The 20,669-nt window shown below is 38.4% G+C and overlaps 1 protein-coding gene across 1 annotated transcript in view; it reads left to right on the top strand.

Moving 5' to 3' along the window:
* Positions 1-20,669, top strand: part of LOC107875972 (probable serine/threonine protein kinase IREH1) — a gene marked incomplete in the record, with an annotated part of 35,216 nt that overhangs the window by 5,941 nt on the left and 8,606 nt on the right. The window contains 8 exon segments of the mRNA XM_047413846.1: positions 1-31; positions 106-1,470; positions 4,836-5,008; positions 5,201-5,444; positions 6,143-6,235; positions 6,312-6,452; positions 6,535-6,627; positions 7,884-8,088. Of these exon segments, the coding sequence (XP_047269802.1) occupies positions 1-31; positions 106-1,470; positions 4,836-5,008; positions 5,201-5,444; positions 6,143-6,235; positions 6,312-6,452; positions 6,535-6,627; positions 7,884-8,088 (2,345 nt within the window).

Below are 20,669 nucleotides of genomic sequence, written 5' to 3'. Positions count from 1 at the left end.
CTGGAAACCTCGAGGTTTAAATAATTTGGAGGTAAAATTCAACCTTTCAGCTTATATTCTTGCATACTTTTTCAGGTACTGATCAGTATATTACAATTTCAACAGGAGGTTTTAACGATGATTAGAGCGAAGTTTGACAAAGCAAAGGAGGAAGTGGATAATGATTTGCGTGTTTTCGCAGCAGATCTGGTTGGAGTTCTAGAAAAAAATGCAGAAACTCATCCAGATTGGCAGGAAACTATTGAGGATTTGCTGGTTTTGGCTCGGAGGTGTGCAATGACATCTCCTGGGGAATTTTGGCTTCAGTGTGAGGGCATTGTTCAGGAACTGGATGATAGACGCCAAGAACTCCCGATGGGTACACTAAAGCAGCTGCACACTAGAATGCTTTTTATACTTACAAGGTGTACACGATTGCTTCAGTTTCACAAAGAAAGTGGATTTGCGGAGGATGAACCTTTGTTTCAGCTTCGTCAGTCATTGCAGTCCGTTGAGAAACGAAGAGACGGAAAGATGTCTGGTCCTCTGAAGTTCCCAAAGTTGCCTCCTACAAAAAAATCTCACAGTCAGGAACAATATGGTTCTGAATGGAAGAGAGATCAAGCTGCACAGTCAGGTGCCCTTCAGACTCCGGAAGCTGAAACTGCAAAAAAATTGGATTCTCCCGGCAGTAGGAATCGGATGGCATCTTGGAAGAAATTTCCAACTCCAGCTTCAAAAAGTCCCAAAGAAGCTCCTCCAATCAAAGAGGAGAACATTGCTAGAAGCATTGAAGCTTCAAAAATATTAAATGATGAAAGAGTACTGTCTGATTTGGATCTAGCTACTGTCAAGCATCCTGACCCTTCTTCTGCTCGGGATTCGCATGCACACTCTTCAGTTCCTTCCAAACACCACCGTAAAGTTTCCTGGGGTTACTGGGGTGATCAACCAAGTGTTTCTGATGAGAGTTCAATTATATGTCGCATTTGTGAGGAGGAGGTCCCGACATTTCACGTAGAAGACCACTCCAGAATTTGTGCAATTGCTGATCGTTGTGATCAAAAGGGTCTAAGCGTTAATGAACGCTTGATAAGGGTTGCAGATGCTCTTGAGAAGCTCATGGAGTCATTTGCACATAAGGACATCCCACATGCTGTTGGAAGTCCAGATGGTGCAAAAGTATCAAACTGTAGTGCAACTGAGGAATCTGAACTCTCTCCAAAATTTAGTGACGGGTCTTGCAGAGGTTCAGTGGATATGCTTGACTGTCTTCCTGAAGTGGACAACTCTGTTTTCATGGATGAACTCAAAGGTTTACCTTCTATGTCATGTAAAACCCGGTTTGGTCCTAAGTCCGATCAAGGTATGACAACATCATCTGCTGGCAGCATGACACCAAGGTCCCCATTGCTGACCCCAAAGATCAGCCCAATCGACATGCTATTGGCTGGAAAAGGTTGTCTCTCTGAGCATGATGATCTCCCTCAGGTAGTTACTACTATGATTCTTCAGTACGTTTGCTGCTGAGTTCACTTCTTTTTGGGGATACGACTAAAAGAACTCTGTTACTTCTAGCAGAGTATGCATGCACTTGCATGTATTTTCTTTGGTTACGGATATGTTGGTAGATGTAGCCTTTCTTAGAAATGTTACCTATTGTGAAAAATATGTATTTAAATTTAAAAATTGTGCTCTTTTCTCTTGGTTCATTCGCAGATTTTTTTTCCCAGTTGTTTGAGAAGCTTGTGCTTCTTGTGGTTGGTTGATGCCCATATAGTTATAATGTAAATTGATCCAGCGGTCACATAAGTTTTCAGCAATTGGCAACTTTGCATGAAACTATTTTGGGTGACATCTTCTTCATTAAACTTTCTAGAACGTTGCCTGCTTACACCTTCGGTTAGGTTTCATTAATGGAGTTGTTAAATCCTTTTCCCCCTTTTTCTTTTCCTTTCCCAGATCAAATCCTTGCCACGTAAAGATTTTACTGGTGCTAGTTTTTCTTCTTCTCCTTTTCCTCCACCTTTTACCCCCTTAACCATTAGTCATATTCTTGTCCTTTCCTCCCATTAGATGCGATTGTACCAGGCTAACATATTGAATCCAATCAAAACTCCGAAGTTAAGCACACTTGGGTGAGTGTACTACTAGGATGGGTGACCCCTGGGGAAGTTCGCGTGTTGCATCCCTCCTTTGAAGGGGAGGAGTTTGCTTGCACGTGCATGTATTTTCTTTGGTTACGGATATGTTGGTAGATGTAGCCTTTCTTAGAGATGTTACCTATTGTGAAGAATATGTATTTAAATTTTAAAAATGGTACTCTTTTCTCTTGGTTCATTCACAGATTTTTTTCCCAGTTGTTTGAGAAGCTTGTGCTTCTCGCGGTTGGTTGATGTCCATATAGTTATAATGTAAATTGATCCAGCGGTCGCATAAGTTTTCAGCAATTGGCAACTTTGCTTGAAACTATTTTGGGTGACATCTTCTTCATTAAACTTTCTAAAACGTTGCTGCTTACACCTTCTGTTAGGTTTCATTAATGGAGTTGTTAAATCCTTTTCCCCCTTTTTCTTTTCCTTTCCCAGATCAAATCCTTGCCACGTAAAGATTTTACTGGTGCTAGTTTTTCTTCTTCTCCTTTTCCTCCACCTTTTACCCCCTTAACCATTAGTCATATTCTTGTCCTTTCCTCCCATTAGATGCGATTGTACCAGGCTAACATACTGAATCCAATCAAAACTCCGAAGTTAAGCACACTTGGGCGAGAGTAGTGCTAGGATGGGTTACTCCGGGGGAAGTTCGCGTGTTGCATCCCTCCTTTGAAGGGGAGCCTTGACGTTAATGGTAAAGTTGCTGCCATCTGACGAGGAGGTCATGGGTTCGAGCCGTGGAAACAGCTTGTGCAGAAATGCAGGGGGAGATTGTGACTGGCAGACCTTGCGGTCCGGTCCTTCCCCGGAAGCTGCGCATAGTTGAAACTTTAGTGCACCAGGCTGCCCATTTGTCCTTCCCTCCATGCTGCACTGCATGAGAGCACAGTGAGATATGAAAGGGGGGAAACTTAAAGAGGAAAAACAAAGAACATGAACAAGAAAGTACTCTGATTATAGAACTGCGCTCAAATAACACTCTCCTTCCCGTGTTGTCTGGTTGAGTGCATAAAAGGAAGATGACGGGGAAAAAGAAAGAAGCCTAGAGAAAAACAAAGAGAAGCATGAACAAGAAAAGCAGTGTGCATTAATTGTACTGGGCTCACTGCTGGCTTTCAATGGTGGTTGATCAGTTATAGAAGACTTTGTTAGCATCCAAAATACCATTAGGAATATATAAAGATTTTGTATGTTTCATTTTTTTTTTTTGTAAATTTTTTAAAACAAGGTAATATATGATAGAACATATAGCATTTGGTTAGAGAGTGAAGGCATAGAAAAAAGTGAGTACGATAGAACACAGAGCATTCGGTTAGAGAGTGAAGGCCTAAAAAAGAGTAAGTACTGATAGAACAGAGAGCAGAAAAGTGAGAAGTAGAGAGATGGCACAGAAAAAGAGGATGCTAGATTGGGTACACAAGTATTAGGTACATCAATTCTGACAATTATTCTGTTATTACCTCCTGCTTCTTAACTGCCCCTCGAGACATTTCTGATGATAGTCCTTGAATTATAGCATGAGGAAACCTGAATGCCTAACCCAACCGTTGGTTCTAGCACCTTCTGGATTGTTAGACTTCTTGATGTGCAATTTGTATGCCCTCAGTGATGAAAATACTTCCTCCTCCTTTTGCACTTTATCTTTCCCTTCTGCTTCATATCCCCTCCAAATACCCATCATCATATATAGGAGTGACACATTTCTAAGATTAATGCAAGTTCTAATTAGGGAAGAGCTGATTGATTTTTCTAGTGGAGTGGAATGAAACTACCAGATTCCTAATATAACCTCATAGACTGATGTTTGTGGTGATGTGAATATTTGTGCTTTTCTCAAGTGGTGTGGAATGAAGTCACGGATTTCTAGTATTACCTCATGGATCAAGATTCCGGCAGATGTGAATATTTGTTTAGATGTCAAAAGAAATGTATTATGATTTGTGGAAAAAATGCATTGATTTTCTTGCTCTGCATGCGTTCATAAGTCTAAATAAATGCTAGTTTATCCCTTCTCTCCACATGAATTTCTGTCGTAGTTCGAATTACAGAAATATTTAAGCTTTCGCAATGTGATAATGATAGCCAGCATGTATTTTTTCCCTGACCCTGCAATGGATATGCAGATACAAAGCAAAAAACTTTTCCTTTGCGTTTTTCCTTCGTTTGTTTTCTATTTCCTTCCCTCTCCCCCAAAACTCTTAGGAAATAAGAGGAGCATAAGAAGGTTAAGGTAAATACAAAGGAGGGAAGTGGCTAATTTTTCCATTTTTAGGAGGAGAAGAGAACAAACAGATTTTTTTTTTTTAAATTCCCATTTTGCTCGTGGATTTCTCTCATTTTTGTTTTCATAATTTTAATGAAAGAGCGTTTCCTACATACCAAAAAAAATCGGTTTGCCGGGTTAATTGCCAAAAGTTGAAAGTTTACACTGGATTCTGTTCCCAATTTCAATATACAACTTGAGCATACATCATTTTTTTAATTGTATTTCATTTATGGTTTTACTTCTATTGCTACATCATTGTTTTATTGTATGTGACGGATGGTTTTAATTCTATTGCTGACAAAATTGGCATAACTGTTAAGACTTCAATAGGTGCAGGATAGGTGGTATTGACTTCTTTTGATACTTTGTTCTTCTTCTCTTTTGATTATTCTCCTGGAGGTTTAGATTGTTTCATGTTACTTTTTCTAATGTTGCAGATGAATGAACTTGCTGATATTGCTCGATGTGTGGCGAATACTCCTATAGATGATGATCGCTCTTTGTCTTATTTGCTCTCTTGCCTTGAAGATTTAAAAGTTGTGACTGAACACAGAAAGTTAGATGCACTTACCGTGGAAACATTTGGAACTCGCATTGAAAAGCTGATTCGGTAATTTGACCTTTCTTGTGTATCATCATATACTGCTGGGGGTACTCCCAAAAGAAAGTGATGAATAATAAGAATCATGAAATGGTGAAGGGGGCTCAGGGGAGAAAACAGAGGAAGGAATCTTGCTTTTCTCTTTTTTACTTCTGCTCCATCTTCAAAAAGTGTCTTTATCTTAAGCTTACAACTGTCCAGGGAACAGTATTTGCATCTGTATTCGCTAGTCGATGATGACAAAGTTGATCTAACGAGCACTGTCATTGATGAAGATGCTCCCTTGGAAGATGATGTTGTACGAAGCTTGAGAACCAGCCCAGTTCATTCCAAAGATCGTACATCTATAGATGACTTTGAGATTATCAAACCAATTAGTCGTGGGGCATTTGGTCGGGTTTTCTTGGCAAAAAAGAGAACAACTGGAGATCTATTTGCAATTAAGGTACTATGGTAGTCTGGTGCTAGAGTTGTTTTGATCAACATTCCTTGAATCATTCAGTATTTTCTTTTTTGAAGTGATATCAAGCACATCGAGAACCCCCTTCACAATCCTGGTCCCAGACCACTTTTCTGTGCAAATCTCATGTCTAGCAAGCAAATATATCATGTACTTATTGGGAGTTCACATATAAGGATTACGTTACAATTTTGTGTTATCTTGCAGCATTACTTGACAAAGTAACCAAAATATCTTATGAATCCTTCTCCTCTGGCCACCATAATGATTGATCTTCAGTAGAGTATCTCTTCAGCTGCTTAATGAGCAAACTTAGGTTGTGCTTCCTAAGATTCTTGATACCACAACCTTCTTGTTTTTTATTTTTTTTTCTTTATTTTTTAAATAGGGGAAGGGTCATATATATTGGGGAGACTTTTTGTAGGTAGTTACAAGTGTCCCTTGTTCTCTGTACCATATTTATTACGAATAAACATGTTTTGGCTCATAATTTTAGAATTTTCAATTTCTATTCATTTCTGGGAGCCAGACGCCACTTTGCGGGATTGCATTGGGTATGTTGTTGTTGTCTATTCATTTTTGGGGATGGCAGTAGTAGCTATTATCCTAGTGGTAAAGTTCTAATCTTTGGTGTGCCATAACATGCTTTTTTGTGGCAGTCCAACTTACATGTTTAGTTACAGGTCCTGAAGAAGGCAGATATGATACGCAAGAATGCTGTAGAGAGTATTTTGGCAGAACGTGATATCTTAATATCAGTTCGCAATCCTTTTGTGGTGAGTATGTTGAAATGGCAAAGCATTTTACTGAAGATATGATTATACCTCGATTACTGATTGTGTTTTGCATTAGGTTCGCTTCTTCTATTCATTTACTTGCCGTGAAAACTTGTACCTTGTGATGGAATACTTGAATGGCGGAGACCTATATTCATTGTTGAGAAATCTAGGCTGCTTAGATGAAGAGGTCGTTCGTGTTTATATAGCTGAAGTTGTGAGTATCTATGCCCTGTCTTGCTCTCAAAAGTACTGCACACTATGGTGAAACACTTAAATCTGTAGTTCTGAGCTGCCAGGTGCTTGCCCTGGAGTACTTGCACTCTCTGCATGTGGTTCATCGAGATCTGAAGCCTGACAATTTGTTGATTGCCCATGATGGTCATATCAAGGTAAAACTTGTCTTTAAAACGTACTTTCTTCATAATATTTTTTTGAATAGTCATATTCCTTGTTTTAGGTGTTCACATTTCATCTATCAGGCTTAGATATAATGTTTAATAGGTACAATGTGATGGCTTTTTCCGAAATCTTCCATGTTTGCTACTACTTTACCTTAATAGCTATATATCTGGAATCAAGTTGTCGGCATTAGTTTTGCTAGCTCAAGGAAACGTGTCAGTTCGAGATGTCCTTGTTATTAGCAATGAAATTTTTAACCGATCAAAAAAAGGAAATGTGTTGGTCCATGATTTAGAATCCTTCATTTATTGTGAAATATCAAGAGTGACTAGAGTCAGGTTTGTAACATTCTAATTCTACATATGAGAAAATAAAAGCCATTAATTTCTAAAGCACCCTCATTCATTTGGCATTTTAATCCCTTATTCAAGCAAATGAAGGGCACAATTTTAGCAACAATGAAAACCAAAAAGCCCAAGTTTTTTGCTATTGCCATTTCGAAAAGAAAAAGCCCAACTTTTATTTGGATAGTAGTTGCAGATATGTAAAGGGACACTAGAGCTTCAGTATACGGATATTGGTTCAGATAATATTATTGCGGAAAAATCAACTATTTATTCAAATGAACGTAATTGCGTATTCTGAGATGGTTACGACAGCGAACTGGATGCCCAAGGAAACCTTGCCTTTCAACTTCAAGAGTTTTATGTTTTACAGAAGAAGGTCTACAGGTTAATGTAGTTTTGACAAGTAGGTAGTATAGAAGTCAGATGGACATCTAGTGTTTAAGATATTTCTTGAGGCCTCTTGTCTTTGCTATGTTTCTATGTGCAACCTTTATTTTTGTTCCGTCATTTGTTGGCCTATTTAACTTGGGGCTTGTGATGGGTATGCTTTTGCTAATGTGTTCCTCCTCAAATGTAAATCATAGAAGTTTGTCGTGGTTCATGTTGACATATTGACGGGCAACTTGTCAAATCATGTCTCAAATTGTTGCTTGCCATTGTTGTAAAGCAGCTCATACAACAACTGCGCTTAAATCCAAAGCAGCTTGTCATTGGATAGTTTCTTGTACTATATTCATTGATTTTTCTGCTTGTTGAAGTTCTTTTATTGCATGTTTAAGGTGTTATTCAAGTTTGCATTGGTTTGTCGTGTCAATGACCTGTTTTTTGGTGCTTTCTGCTTTAAATCACATTGGTTTTCCACCGATGAGTTGGTTTCAATTGGTGTAAATTTTATTCAGTTGACAGACTTTGGGCTTTCGAAAGTTGGTCTTATCAATAGCACAGATGACTTATCCGGTCCAGCTGTCAGTGGAACATCCATGATGGAAGATGATGAATCTCAGCTATCTGCATCTGAGCATCAGCAAGAAAGGCGTAAGAAACGTTCCGCAGTAGGTACACCGGACTATTTGGCGCCGGAGATCCTTCTAGGAACAGGGCATGGTTTGTATCCTTCTATCTTCATTAACAATGAATAGCTGATTATCTTTGAACTTGTTAGATGAAGAAATCGTTTTAAATGATCAACTTGTTATGTTGCCAAATAAATTTCCTTTTCCCTTTTCCTTTACCATTTTAAAAGAGAATCCCTTTTCCCTTTTCTTCAGCATTCTGAATTCAGCAAAGGAGGATCGCAGTAGGTTGAGTGTCAATTTAAAATAATCTAACGATGATGAATTCTCTGAATACTGAATTTGATGCGACGATGTCTACCTTGGCACATACGCCATGGCCCCTTGTGTAAATTATTTTATTGCATTGTCTCGGGGGTGTAACTGTATAAGTCAGGTTCACACACTAAAGAAAGTGGAGGGTGCAAATAGTTAGTATCAATATCTAGAGGTGGTGCTAGATAGAAATTTTTTTCCTCATTTTGGATGGGGTAGAAAGCTAAAATGACTTCAATTCAGATGGGTAGGAACTCATTGACAGGACAGGGAAGTCAATAAATAATTGCATTGTCTCTGGGGTGTGACTGTATAAGTCAGGTTCTCACACTAAAGAAAGTGGAGGGTGCAAATAGTTAGTATCAATATCTAGATGTGGTGCTGGATATTAATTTTTTCCCTCATTTCGGATTGGGTAGAAAGCTTAAATGACTTCAATTCAGACGAGTAGGAACACATTGACAGGACAGGGAAAATAAATTTGGTGGATAACTTAAAAAGGAAATGAGTTAATACTGTCTATCCATAAGAGACAGACGGGTAGGAACCCATTGACAAGACAGGAAAGTCAATAAATTTGGTTGATAACTTAAAAAGGAAATGATTTAATACTGTCTTTTCATAAGAGCCTAAGTGAACATGAGAACATGTTAGGGAGAAAGCATGAGATTAAAAGTTAATGCAGATATTCTGTTGAAGGAAATGACAAGTTGCATTAAGTAGCGACTAATGATTTAGAATTTTAACCACAAGAATTTTGAGCGTGGAAAGAGAATATGGAAATAATTACTAAAGCAAAAGGAGAGGCACATGAAGTACCACAAAAATGTTGGAGAAGCCTTTGGAGATTGTGAGATTGCTAGGAGAGACGCTGACTAGGTGATTTGCGAAGCTGTAGACAACTTGCACAAAAGTTAGGGATGCAGAGAGAGGACAAAGAAATATATAAACTTTCATGAATGCGACAGAATGAAATTAAGGACGTTTATGAAGGATGAGTTCTAGCCAAGTTCCAACAAGAGTAGCGAGTTAAACAAAGAAGGGTAGAGATGTCCTTGTGATTAATTTCTTAGCACTGATTACGAGAATAGCAAAATCTTTTTACATTCATGTTTTAAAGAAGCCTTTGTTATTTCATAGAATTGGGTCAACTGAAATTAAAGATTCGGAAACAGACTCTCTACTTCTTCGGAGGTAGCGGTATGGATTGCGTACATTTTACCTTCCCCAGACCCCACTTTGTGGGAATACACTGGGTTTGTTGTTGTTGTTGTTGTTGTTGGGTCAATTGAAATAAAAGATAACTTGAAAAATATGAGGGTTTGGAAAACCTGTTGTCCAAATGGTATCCTTATGTCACAGGAAGTTGACAAAGCCATCAAGAGTATCTGGATGATGATCCCGGGTGTTATATTTTGGTGTTTATGGATAGAGAGCAACAAAAGATGTTTTAATGGAATTTCAACTTCTAGTAGTTTTTTGCAAGGCAGATGTCTAGTTAGCCTCTTTAGCTGGTCCAAATTTTGACCCCCGAATAATTTAGATTTTAGAACTCTTTTTGGATTTTGTTAGCTCTATAGCTTATAAAGAAGCTACAAATCCTTATTTTTCGGAGCTTAATTGAACTATGTTGTCTTCTTTATGCCCTTGAATGAATCTACTTATTACAACAACAACATACCCAGTATATTCCCACCAAGTAGGCTCTGAGGAGAGTAAATGTACCCAATCCATACCACTACCTCGGATGTGAGATAGAGAGGCTTCCGATAGACCCCCGACTCAAAATAAAACAATCTACAAAAGGAATAGTAAAAGAACAAGATACAATAGAAATTAACATATTCAATAATACCATAAACAAGATACAACATTACCAATTTAAAAAAAAAAAACCATAAACAAGATACTCCAAGTAACACAAAAAAAGATACAACATCCTAAACTCAGGCTAACCTTCTACCCTGATCCGTCCTCTCCATAACTTCCTATCCAGGGTCATGTCCTTGGTAAGCTAGAGCTGCTCCATGACTTTTCTAATCACTTCTCTCAAATATTTCTTCGGTTTACCTCTACCTCGCTTGAAACCATCCCTAGAAACCTTCACACCTCTGCACTGGGGCATCCGTGCTCCTCTTCATCACATGACCGAACCATCTCAACTTCACTTCCCTCATCTTGCCTTCCACCGAAGCCACTCTCACTTTATCTCGAATAACCTCGTTTCTAATCCTATTAGGAAACACCCACACATCCACCAAAGCATTCTCATCTCCGCCACCTTCATCTTCTGGATGTGGGCCTTCATAATAGACCAACACTCCATCCCATACAACAAAGCTGGTCTAACCACCACTTTGTTGAACTTGTCTATTAAGTTTGGGAGGTACTTTTTTGTCACACAAGATTTCGGAGGCGAGCTTCCATTTATCCACCCTACCCTAATTCGATGAGTGATATCTTCGTCAATCTCTCCGTTCTCTTGAATCATAAACCCCAGAAACTTGAAACTATCTCTTACTGATAGAATGAGTGTCAAGCCTAACAATCACATCAGACTCATGAGACTCGTCGCTGAATTTACACTCCAAATATTTCGTCTTGGACCTACTTAACCTCTAAACTCAAACTCAAGTGTTTGCCTCCAAACCTCCAATTTAACATTAACTCTACTACGTGTCTCATCAATCAAGACTACGTCATACGCAAAAAGCAAACAATAAGGCACCTCGCCTTGAATGTGCCGCATCAAAACATCCATCACCAAAGCAAAAAGAAATAGACTAAGCGTCGATCCTTGTGTAACCCCATCAAGACGGGAAAGTGCTTCGAGTCCCCTCCCCCAGGCTAGGGGTGTACCTATGGTGTATGTTGGTCAATGTCACCAACCCTTCATTCAAAATAAGGTATAAGTGACTCAAGTTTTAATAATTGAGTGTAGGTGATAATTATTTTATTATGGATTAAGAAAGTTGGAAAAGTTTGAGAATAGCTTATAAGTTTTTTAATTTATACTTGATCCAAATGTTAACCTAATATAACAGGAATGGAGGGAAAAAACGCGCATTTCTCTCTCTTCTCATTCATTGTTGTTTTCTCTCTCTTTGCAATTTTTGTTGTTCATTGTTGCTGTTGCTTTATTCATTATATTCTGCTTCAATCATCTTCTTCTCTATTATCATCATCTTCTTCTTGTTGACCATTGTTGTTGTTGTTACCGCTACTGTTGCTACTTGACCAATCTTTTAGGTCAAATTTTGTTTCGTATATCACTTTGACATTACTTCATAGGTGACTTTGATAAGTAAAATTATGATCTTTAGTTGAATTTGTCATCTAGGTACACTGTTATTGCTGTTTTTTCAATAATGGATAGAACTCAAACATGAATCCAATATATGAGCCATTTATTTCAACAGATCACTCATCTGTTGCAATAGAAGAATCATATGTTAGATTCATGTTTATGGTTCTATAGTGTGCCGTAACATGAATCAAACAGATGAGTCATCTGCTCTGTTGAACTAGATTAGTCACCTGTTATGACAAAACCTGAACTCGATTCCAACAGACGCGTCTGTTGCAACAGGTAAGTCATCTGTTGGAACAGGTTGCAATATGTCACTCATCTGTAACATCTATCCCCACAGACGTTTTATTTGTTGCAACAAATGGATAATCTGTTGCAACATATGATTCACCTATTGTCAGATGACTCATCTGTTGGAATTAGCTTCAGGACACTGTAACATATGTCTCAACGGTGAGTCATCTGTTGCAACTGATCACTGACCTGTTGCAACAAATTACTCATCTGTTAGGGTTCATGTTACGACACTATAATATCACTATTAATTTTATTACGATGTCATTATTAACTTTTTTTAACAAATGACTTTATTTAGGTACCACTAATGGAGGGATCAATAACAATAGGTATGGATTGTCATGACGAATAGATTGAGAAGAGCAATCAATATGTATGACGTTGGAAGGAGGGTGGAATGCTAGAGATGATAGCTATGACAGTCTAAAGTAATGTTTCATATGATGATTTTGTAAACTTAATCATCAGCTATTGTGGACTGAATTGTCAACCGGAAGAACTCGTCATCAGCTACATGCATAGCTTCTTTGAAAATCAGAGTTACTACCTTTAAAGATAACCGATCAGGTTCGGTTGCGTGCTTATCTTAGTGATTCAGCTAGGCCGGTGTTAAGGGTGTACGTGGTTGAAAAATCGAGTGAGAATGAGAACCAGAATGTAAAAAGAAGAAAAACAACAATACATCTTTGATTATATGTTGGATGATCTGGACATGAATATTTCAGATGATGTTCAAACACCTAAGCCCGTTGTTGCGAGCAATACAGTGGGCAGTTCTTCTCAATCGACACAGTCTGATAATCGTCAAGATGATGAGACTGGTTTTTACAAGGAAATGTCATTCAAGATAAGACAGAACTATCTACTTTGTTTATTGCTTGCTTAGAAAAAGATTTCAGACTAAAGAAGGTGATTAATTCGAGTAAAGTCTTTTCCTTTAGATGTGCTAATCCGAACTGCAAGTGGTGGTTGAGGGCTTTGAAATACTTAAGTTCTGACAGATTTGTGATTAATGTTTAGAAAAAGTATCACACATGTGGTTTGGAGCACATTACGAGCCAAACTCTTCACGCCACGGCAAAGGTCCTCGGTCAATATTTTCAGAATAGATTCCCTAATGGCAGAGGTCCTTCTACAAGTGATATGACCAATCAACTCCTTACAGAATTGGGTGTTACGGTCAGTTATTGGAAGATAGATACGGCCGTAGGGATTGCCAAGGACTTGGTTAGGTAGGGGGACACACGAGCACGGGTATGCAGTGCTGCATGGTTCCACAAATCCCGGAAGTAAGACATCATTGCATGTTAAACGGTAGGTTCAAGTACTTTTTTTGTATCCTATGGTGCTTGGATTCTTGGTTTTCAACATTTTAGAAAAGTCATGGCCATCGACGGGACTTTCTTGAAAAGCAAGTATAATGGAGTTTTGCTAGCGGTGGTGGCACAGGATGCTGAGAGTCATATCTTTTCTGTCGCTCTTTTGTAGCGGACAAGGAATGTGATGCCTGGTATGGATATTTTTTTTAACAAATGCGAAGCTGCGTCGAAGATACCGAAGAGTTGTGTTGTATTTCGGATATGCATCCTAGTATCCCAACGGTGGGTCAATTTTCTACACTTCAACTCACTTTGGTGGTTGCATGAGGCATCTTGGAGATAATATTCAAAACAACTTTCACAATGAAAGGGTCGTGACCCTTTTTTATAGAGCAACTAAAGAACATAATAGAGATGAATTTTTTAACCATTTCAATCAAAGAATGGATATGCATCCCAAGGCAGTAGAACATCTCGTACGTGTCGGTTTTAAGAGATGGGGCTGGGCATTATGTACGGTAAATAGGTACATTCTTATGAATTTAATGTCTTGTTTGAGTTACTAGTTTAGTATGATGTCGTACTAACTGATTCTTTTGTATAAGTATAATATTACGACGTCAAACATAGCTGAATCGGTGAATTCATTGTTTGGCGTTGAAAGAGAATTTTCCATCGTGACGCTATTTGATGAAATAAACAAGAAGTATGGCGAATTATTTCACAAAAGGCGTATGCAGTTTGCGAACGCAAGAACGAGATTTGTTCTGGAAGCGAAAAAACAAGTATCAACGAGTGTCAGTTTGGGGAATAGGTTATTTTCTATCAAATAGTAGATTACAAGTTCAGTATCAACAGTCATGGTGATGTTGCCACGGTCAATTTTTAAACTAGATCTTGTACATGCAGAGTTTTTGACTTGGACAAAATACCCTGTCCACATGCTACGACAACGCATCGAGCCCAATACGGTGCACAATATGGAATTAAAATTTATTAGTGCTTGTCTCCATATTATTCGATGGAAAGATATATAATGACATATAATGAGACTATTAATCCTGTGCCTCCCGAAGAATCGTGGGTTGTTCCTGTAGAGCTTTTGGGAAGATTAATACCTCCTCCATATATTGACCCAAGCACTATCAAAGCAGGAAGAAGGCAATATAAGAGGAGGCGTGGAGTCGGAGAATCATTTCTATCAAGAAAAAACAAATGCTCGGTATGTATGAACGCTGGCCACAAAAAAACTACATGCCCGAATCGTAATCTACCATGATCGTTGTAAAAGCAAAACTTGTGTTTTTGTTATGGACTTAAATATTTTTAACTCATTGTTGTGAACATAAATGTTATTTTTTATTATATAAAATATCTTTTTTATTAACTTGTGCATCAATAAAAACAGGTAAAACAGAAACTAAATACAAGAGACCACAAAATTATTTTCATTCGATTACCCATCTGTTGCAACAAATGGACATTTATTGGAAGAACACAATACAGTTCATCAAACTGGAATGTGTTCCTCCAACAAATGACCAATCTGTTGCAACAGATAGGTAATCTATTGGAACAACACAATACAGTTCCTGCCATAGACCCAACAGATGACCAATCTGTTTCAACAGATAGTCCATCTGTTGAAAAAACTCAAGATTCTTGCTATTGCTACTGGATTCAAAATTGTTCCTTACGTTCAACCGTCGACATGTTTGTTGAGAAGAAGAAATAGATAGAATGAAAAATCAAATAAGAATTAAGAAGTTAAAGTCGACCAAACATAAATTTTTCATTAAACAAAAATAAAATACATTAGGTAGGTAGATCCGATATAGAAAAATAAAAATACATACGCTAAAAGAAAAAATATCACCTAATTATTATTATTATTTTATTATTATTATTATTTTCAGCTAGACAATCATCAACCGGCAGCAGCAGGGCCTTCTCTTGGAGCATCCATGCTCTCATGGTGCCTCACTCCCACTGCAGGTCATTAACCTGCCTCTGAAATTCCTGCACGGTATCGCATAGAATAGCAATATCCTAAACAGGATCAGTCATATCTAGAACACGCATGAATTGACAAAAAATCAACCCAAAAGTAAAGAAAAGAGTTCGAATGTAATACAACGTATACTACCAATTGGTAGATTTACACATACACAAAAATGACTTACCTCGTTGAAAAAGGAATCTGGTCTTTGAAGAGAAGTGGTTGAAGATGTAATATGAAAAGTCATGACTTAATTACATCTTTAACCATTTCTCTTCAAAGACCAGATTCCTTTTCAACGAGGTAAGTTTATTTTTTTGTGTAAATCTACCAGTTGGTAGTATATGTTCTATTATTTTCAGACTCTGTTCTTTACTTTTAGGTTGGTTTTTTGTCAATTCATGCATATTCTAGATATGACTGATCCTGTTTGGGACATTGCTTTCTGCGCAACACCGTGCGGGACCTTCAGATGCAGGTTAATGACCTGCAGTGGGAGTGGGGCGTCGTGAGAGCAAGGATGCTTCTAGAGAGCAAGTTAATGACCTGCAGCGGGAGTGGGGCGCCGTGAGAGCAAGGATGCTCCTAGAGATTCGCATGTTGAGGAGGGCCCTGCTGCTGCCGGTTGATGATTGTCCGACTAACAATAATAATAAGGGAATGATAATAATAATTAGGTGATTTTTTCTTTTAGCGTATGTATTTTTATTTTTCTATATCGGATCTACCTACCTAATTTATTTTGTTTTTGTTTGATGAAAAATTTATGTTTGGTCGACTTTGACTTTTTAATTCTTATTTAATTTTTCATTCTGTCTATTTCTTCTCAAAAAACATGTCGACGGTTGGACGTAAGGAACAATTTTGAATTCAGTAGCAATAGCAAGAATTTTGTGTTTTTCCAACAGATGAACCTTCTGTTGAAATAGATTGGTTATCTGTTGGGTTTGTGGCAGGAACTGTATTGTGCGGTTCCAACAGATTATCTGGCTGTTGCAACAGATGACCCATCTGTTGCAGGAACAAATTCCAGTTTGATGAACGTATTGTGTTCTTCCAGCAAATGTCCATCTGTTGCAACAGATGTAGTTCTTTTGTGGCTAACGTTCTTACATATAGAACACTTGTTTTTTCTTGATGGAAATGATTCTCCACGCCTCCACTATATGCCATTATATATTTTTCCACCGAATAATGTGAAGAGGAGTAATCATAAATTTTAGTTTCATATTTTGCACCGTATTAAGCTCGAAGCGTTGCCATAGCATGTGGACAGGGTATTTTGTCCAAGTGAAAAACTCTGCACGTACAAGATCTTGTTTGAAGATCGACCGTGGCAACATCACCATGACAATCGATACTGAATTTGTAATTTGCTATTTGATGAGCAAATAACCTATACCTATTCCTCAGATTGATGTTTGTTGATATTATTTTTTTCGCTTCTAGAACAAATTTGGTTCTTGCATTGTCGAACTTCACACGCCTTTGGTGGAAAAAATTGACATACTTCTGGTTTATTTTATCAAACAGAGCCACGATGGGAAATTCTCTTTCATCACCAAACAATGAATTCAGCTATGTTTGACGTCGTAATATTGTACCTATACAAAAGAATCACTTAGTACGACATCTACTTAACTTGTAACTCAAACAAGACATTAAATTCATAAGAATGCAGCTATTTGCCGGACAGAATGCCCGACTCCCATCTCTCGAAACCGACACGTACGAGATGTTCTGCTGCCTTGGGATGCATATCCATTATTTGATTGAAATGTTGAAAAAACTCATCTCTATTATATGCTTTAGCTGCTCTATAAAAAAGGGTCACGACCCTTTCGTTGTGAAAGTTGTTTTGAGTATTATCTCCAAGATGACTATGCAACAACCAAAGTGATTTGAAGTTTAGAAAATTGAACCATCTTTGGGATACTTGGATGCCTATCCGTAATAAAACACAACTCTTCCGTATTTTCGACGCAGCTTCGTATTTGTTCAAAAAAATATCCATATGAGGCATTACATTCCTTGTTTGTTACAAAAAAGCGACAAGAAAGATGCTACCAAAACTCCATTATACTTCCTTCTCAAGAAAGTCCCGTCGATGGCTACGACTTTTCTCAAATGTTGAAAACCAAGAATTCAAGCACCATATGATACAAAAAAAAGTTCTTGAACCTTCTGTTCAACATGCAACACCGTCTTACTTTCGGGATTTGTGGACTCAAGCATGTAACGGTAGGCATCGAGGACTGCATACCGGTGCTCGTGTGTCCCCCTAACCGAGTCCTTGGCAATCTCCATAACCGTATATATCTTTCAATAACTGACCGTAACACCCAATTCTGTAAAGAGTTGATTGGCCATATCACTTGTAGAAGGGCCTTTGCCATTGGGGAATGAATCTATTTTGGAAATATTGACCGACGACCTTTGTCATGGCTTGAAGATTTTGGCTCGTAATATGCTCCGAACCACATGTGTGATACTTTTCATAAACATTAATGACGAATCTGTCAGAACTTAAGTATTCACAGCCCTCAACCACCATTTGCAGTCTGAAATCTTTTTGAAGCAAGCAATAAACAAAGAAGTAGATAGTTTTGTCTTATCCTTAATGACATTTCCTTGTAAAAGCCACTCTTCATCTTGACGATTGTCAGACTATGTCGATTGAGTAGAACTGCCCACCGTATTGTTCTCAACAACGGGCGTAGGTGTTTGAACATCATCTGAAATATTCATGTCCAGATCATCCAACTTATAATTAAAGATGTATTGTTGTTGTTCTTCTTTTACATTCTGGTTCGCATTCTCTCTCGGTTTTTCAACCATGTACACCCTTAACACCAGCCTAGCTGAATCACTAAGATAAGCACGTAACCAAACTTGATCGGTTATCTTGAAAGGTAGTATCCTCTGATTTTCAAAGGAGCTGTGCATCTAGCTGATGATGAGTTCTTCCGGTTGACAATTCAATCCACAATAGCTGATGATTAAGTTCACAAAATCATCATACGAAACATCACTTTGGACTATCATAGCTATCGTCTTCAGCATTTAACCATCCTTCCAACGCCATCCATATCGATTGTTCTTCTCAATCTATTCACCATGACAATCCACCCCTATTGTTATTAATCCCTCCATTAGTGGTACCTAAATAAAGTCATTTGTTGAAAAAAAGTCGATAGTTGTTGCGAGCAATATTGTGGTTCTTATCTTGGATTCATGTTTGGGTTCTATCCATTGTTGAAAAAACAGCAGTAGCGGTGTACCTAAATGACAAATTCAACTAAAGATCATAATTTTACTTACCAAAGTCACCTATGAAGTAATGCGAAAGTGATATACGAAACAAAATTTGACGTAAAAAATTGGTCAAGTAGCAGCAATAGCGGTAACAACAACAAAAATAATGGTCAACAAGAAAAAGATGATGATGATAATGGAGAAGAAGATGATGAATAAAGCAACAACAAAAATCGCGAAGAGAGAGAACAACAATGAATAAGAAGGGAGAGAAACACGCGTTTTTTTTCCTTCGTTCCTGTTATATTTGGTTAACATTTGGATCAAAGTATAAATTAAAAAACTTGTGGGCTATTCTCAAATTTTCCCAACTTTCTCAATCCATAATAAAGTAATTATCACCTACACTCAATTATTAAAACTTCAATCACCTACACCTCATTTTAAATGAAGGGTTGGTTACATTGATCAACATACACCATAGGTACACCCCTAGCCTCTAAAGAACCTCCATGGGAACTCTTATCATAGGTCTTCTTTAAGTCAATAAATAACATGTGCAAGTCCTTCCTTTCCTTATACTACTCCATCTGTTTCCTAACGAGATGGATGACTTCAATTGTTGAGCGCCCTAACATCATTCCAAACTGATTTTCAAAAATAGTAACAATCCTCCGCAACCTGAACTTTACCACCCTCTCCCAAACCTTCATAGTGTGACTCAACAACTCGATACCCCTATAATTATTGAAATCCTGAATGTCACCATTATTTTTATACATCGGAATCATCGTACTCCTCCAAGCTTCAGGCATCCTCGTCGTCTTGAAATTTATGTTAAACAACCGAGTCAACCACTTTGTACTTGCCCCTCTTGTGCACTTTCAAAAATCCATCGGAATCTCATCTGGCCTTGTCGCTCTACCTCTACGCATCGTACGAATAGCCCCCTTAACCTCCCCAACCTTAATGCGCCTACAATAACCATACTCGCGAAACCTCTCGGAATGCTCCAAATTCCCCAAGACAATGTTAGCATCCCTTCTTTCGTTCAAGAGCTTATGAAAGTAAGACCGCCATCTTTTTTCTAATACGACCCTATTCCACCAAAACTTTGCCATCCACATCCTTAATACACTTCACTTGATCCAGGTCTCGAGCCCTCCTCTCCCTAACCTTGGTGAGCCTTTACTATCTAACGTTGTGTATAAACTTTCGAAAGCAACATCCTTAGCCCTCGTGACCGCTAATTTCGCCTCTCGCCTAGCAATCTTATACTTCTCCCTATTCTTCCGTTTATCTTCTTCATCCTTACTCTCAGCCAACTTTGCGTACTCTTTTCTTAGCCTCCACCTTTCCCTTCACCTCTTCGTTCCACCACTAGTCCCCTTGGTGCTTGCCCGAGCGACCTTTCGAAACCCCTGACACCTCTCTAGCTGTCTCCCTGATGCAATTGACAATCTCATCCCACATACTATCAGTATCCCCTCCACTCCCCCAAGCTTTCCTCGCCATCAGCTTATTCCTTATGTCCAGTGCAAATTAGATTGCCCCACCTAATCCTCGGTTGATCCTCTATACCTCTCCTTCTCCGCTCCTTTATGATCTCCAAGTCCATCACCAAAAGCTTATGCTGGGTCGAAAGACTCTCACTTAGTAAGACCTTACAGTCCTTGCAAATACCCCTATCTTCTTTCCTGAGGAGCAAGAAGTCGATCTGAGTCTTGGCCACCGAACTACGGAAGGTAACCAAGTGAACATCCTTTTTAGGATAGTTCGAGTTAACTATCACTAATCCAAACGCCCAAGCAAAATCCAAAAGTGCCACTCCTTCAACATTCCTTATACCGAACTCATAACCTCCATGCACATCATTATAACCCCTCGAAGAAGACCCTATGTGCCCGTTGAAATCCCCTCCTATGGAAAACTTCTCGTTGCTGGGGCACTCCTCACCATCTCGTCCAAAACCTCCCAAAACCTCTTCTTCTCTTCATCATCCAAGCGTACATGCAGTTTATATGCACTAATAATATTCCAAGAATAACATCCAATAACTAGCTTTATTGACATCATGCTATTGTTGACCTTCTTAACCTCTACCACTTGCTTCCTAAGCTCATAATTTACTAGGATACCTACACCATTTCCATTCCTCACGCTTCCTGAGTACCACA

This window comes from Capsicum annuum, chromosome 6 (genome assembly GCF_002878395.1).
Source record: "Capsicum annuum cultivar UCD-10X-F1 chromosome 6, UCD10Xv1.1, whole genome shotgun sequence".
In the NCBI taxonomy this organism is placed as follows: Eukaryota; Viridiplantae; Streptophyta; class Magnoliopsida; order Solanales; family Solanaceae; genus Capsicum; species Capsicum annuum.
This window is presented reverse-complemented; position numbering and strand designations above follow the sequence as displayed.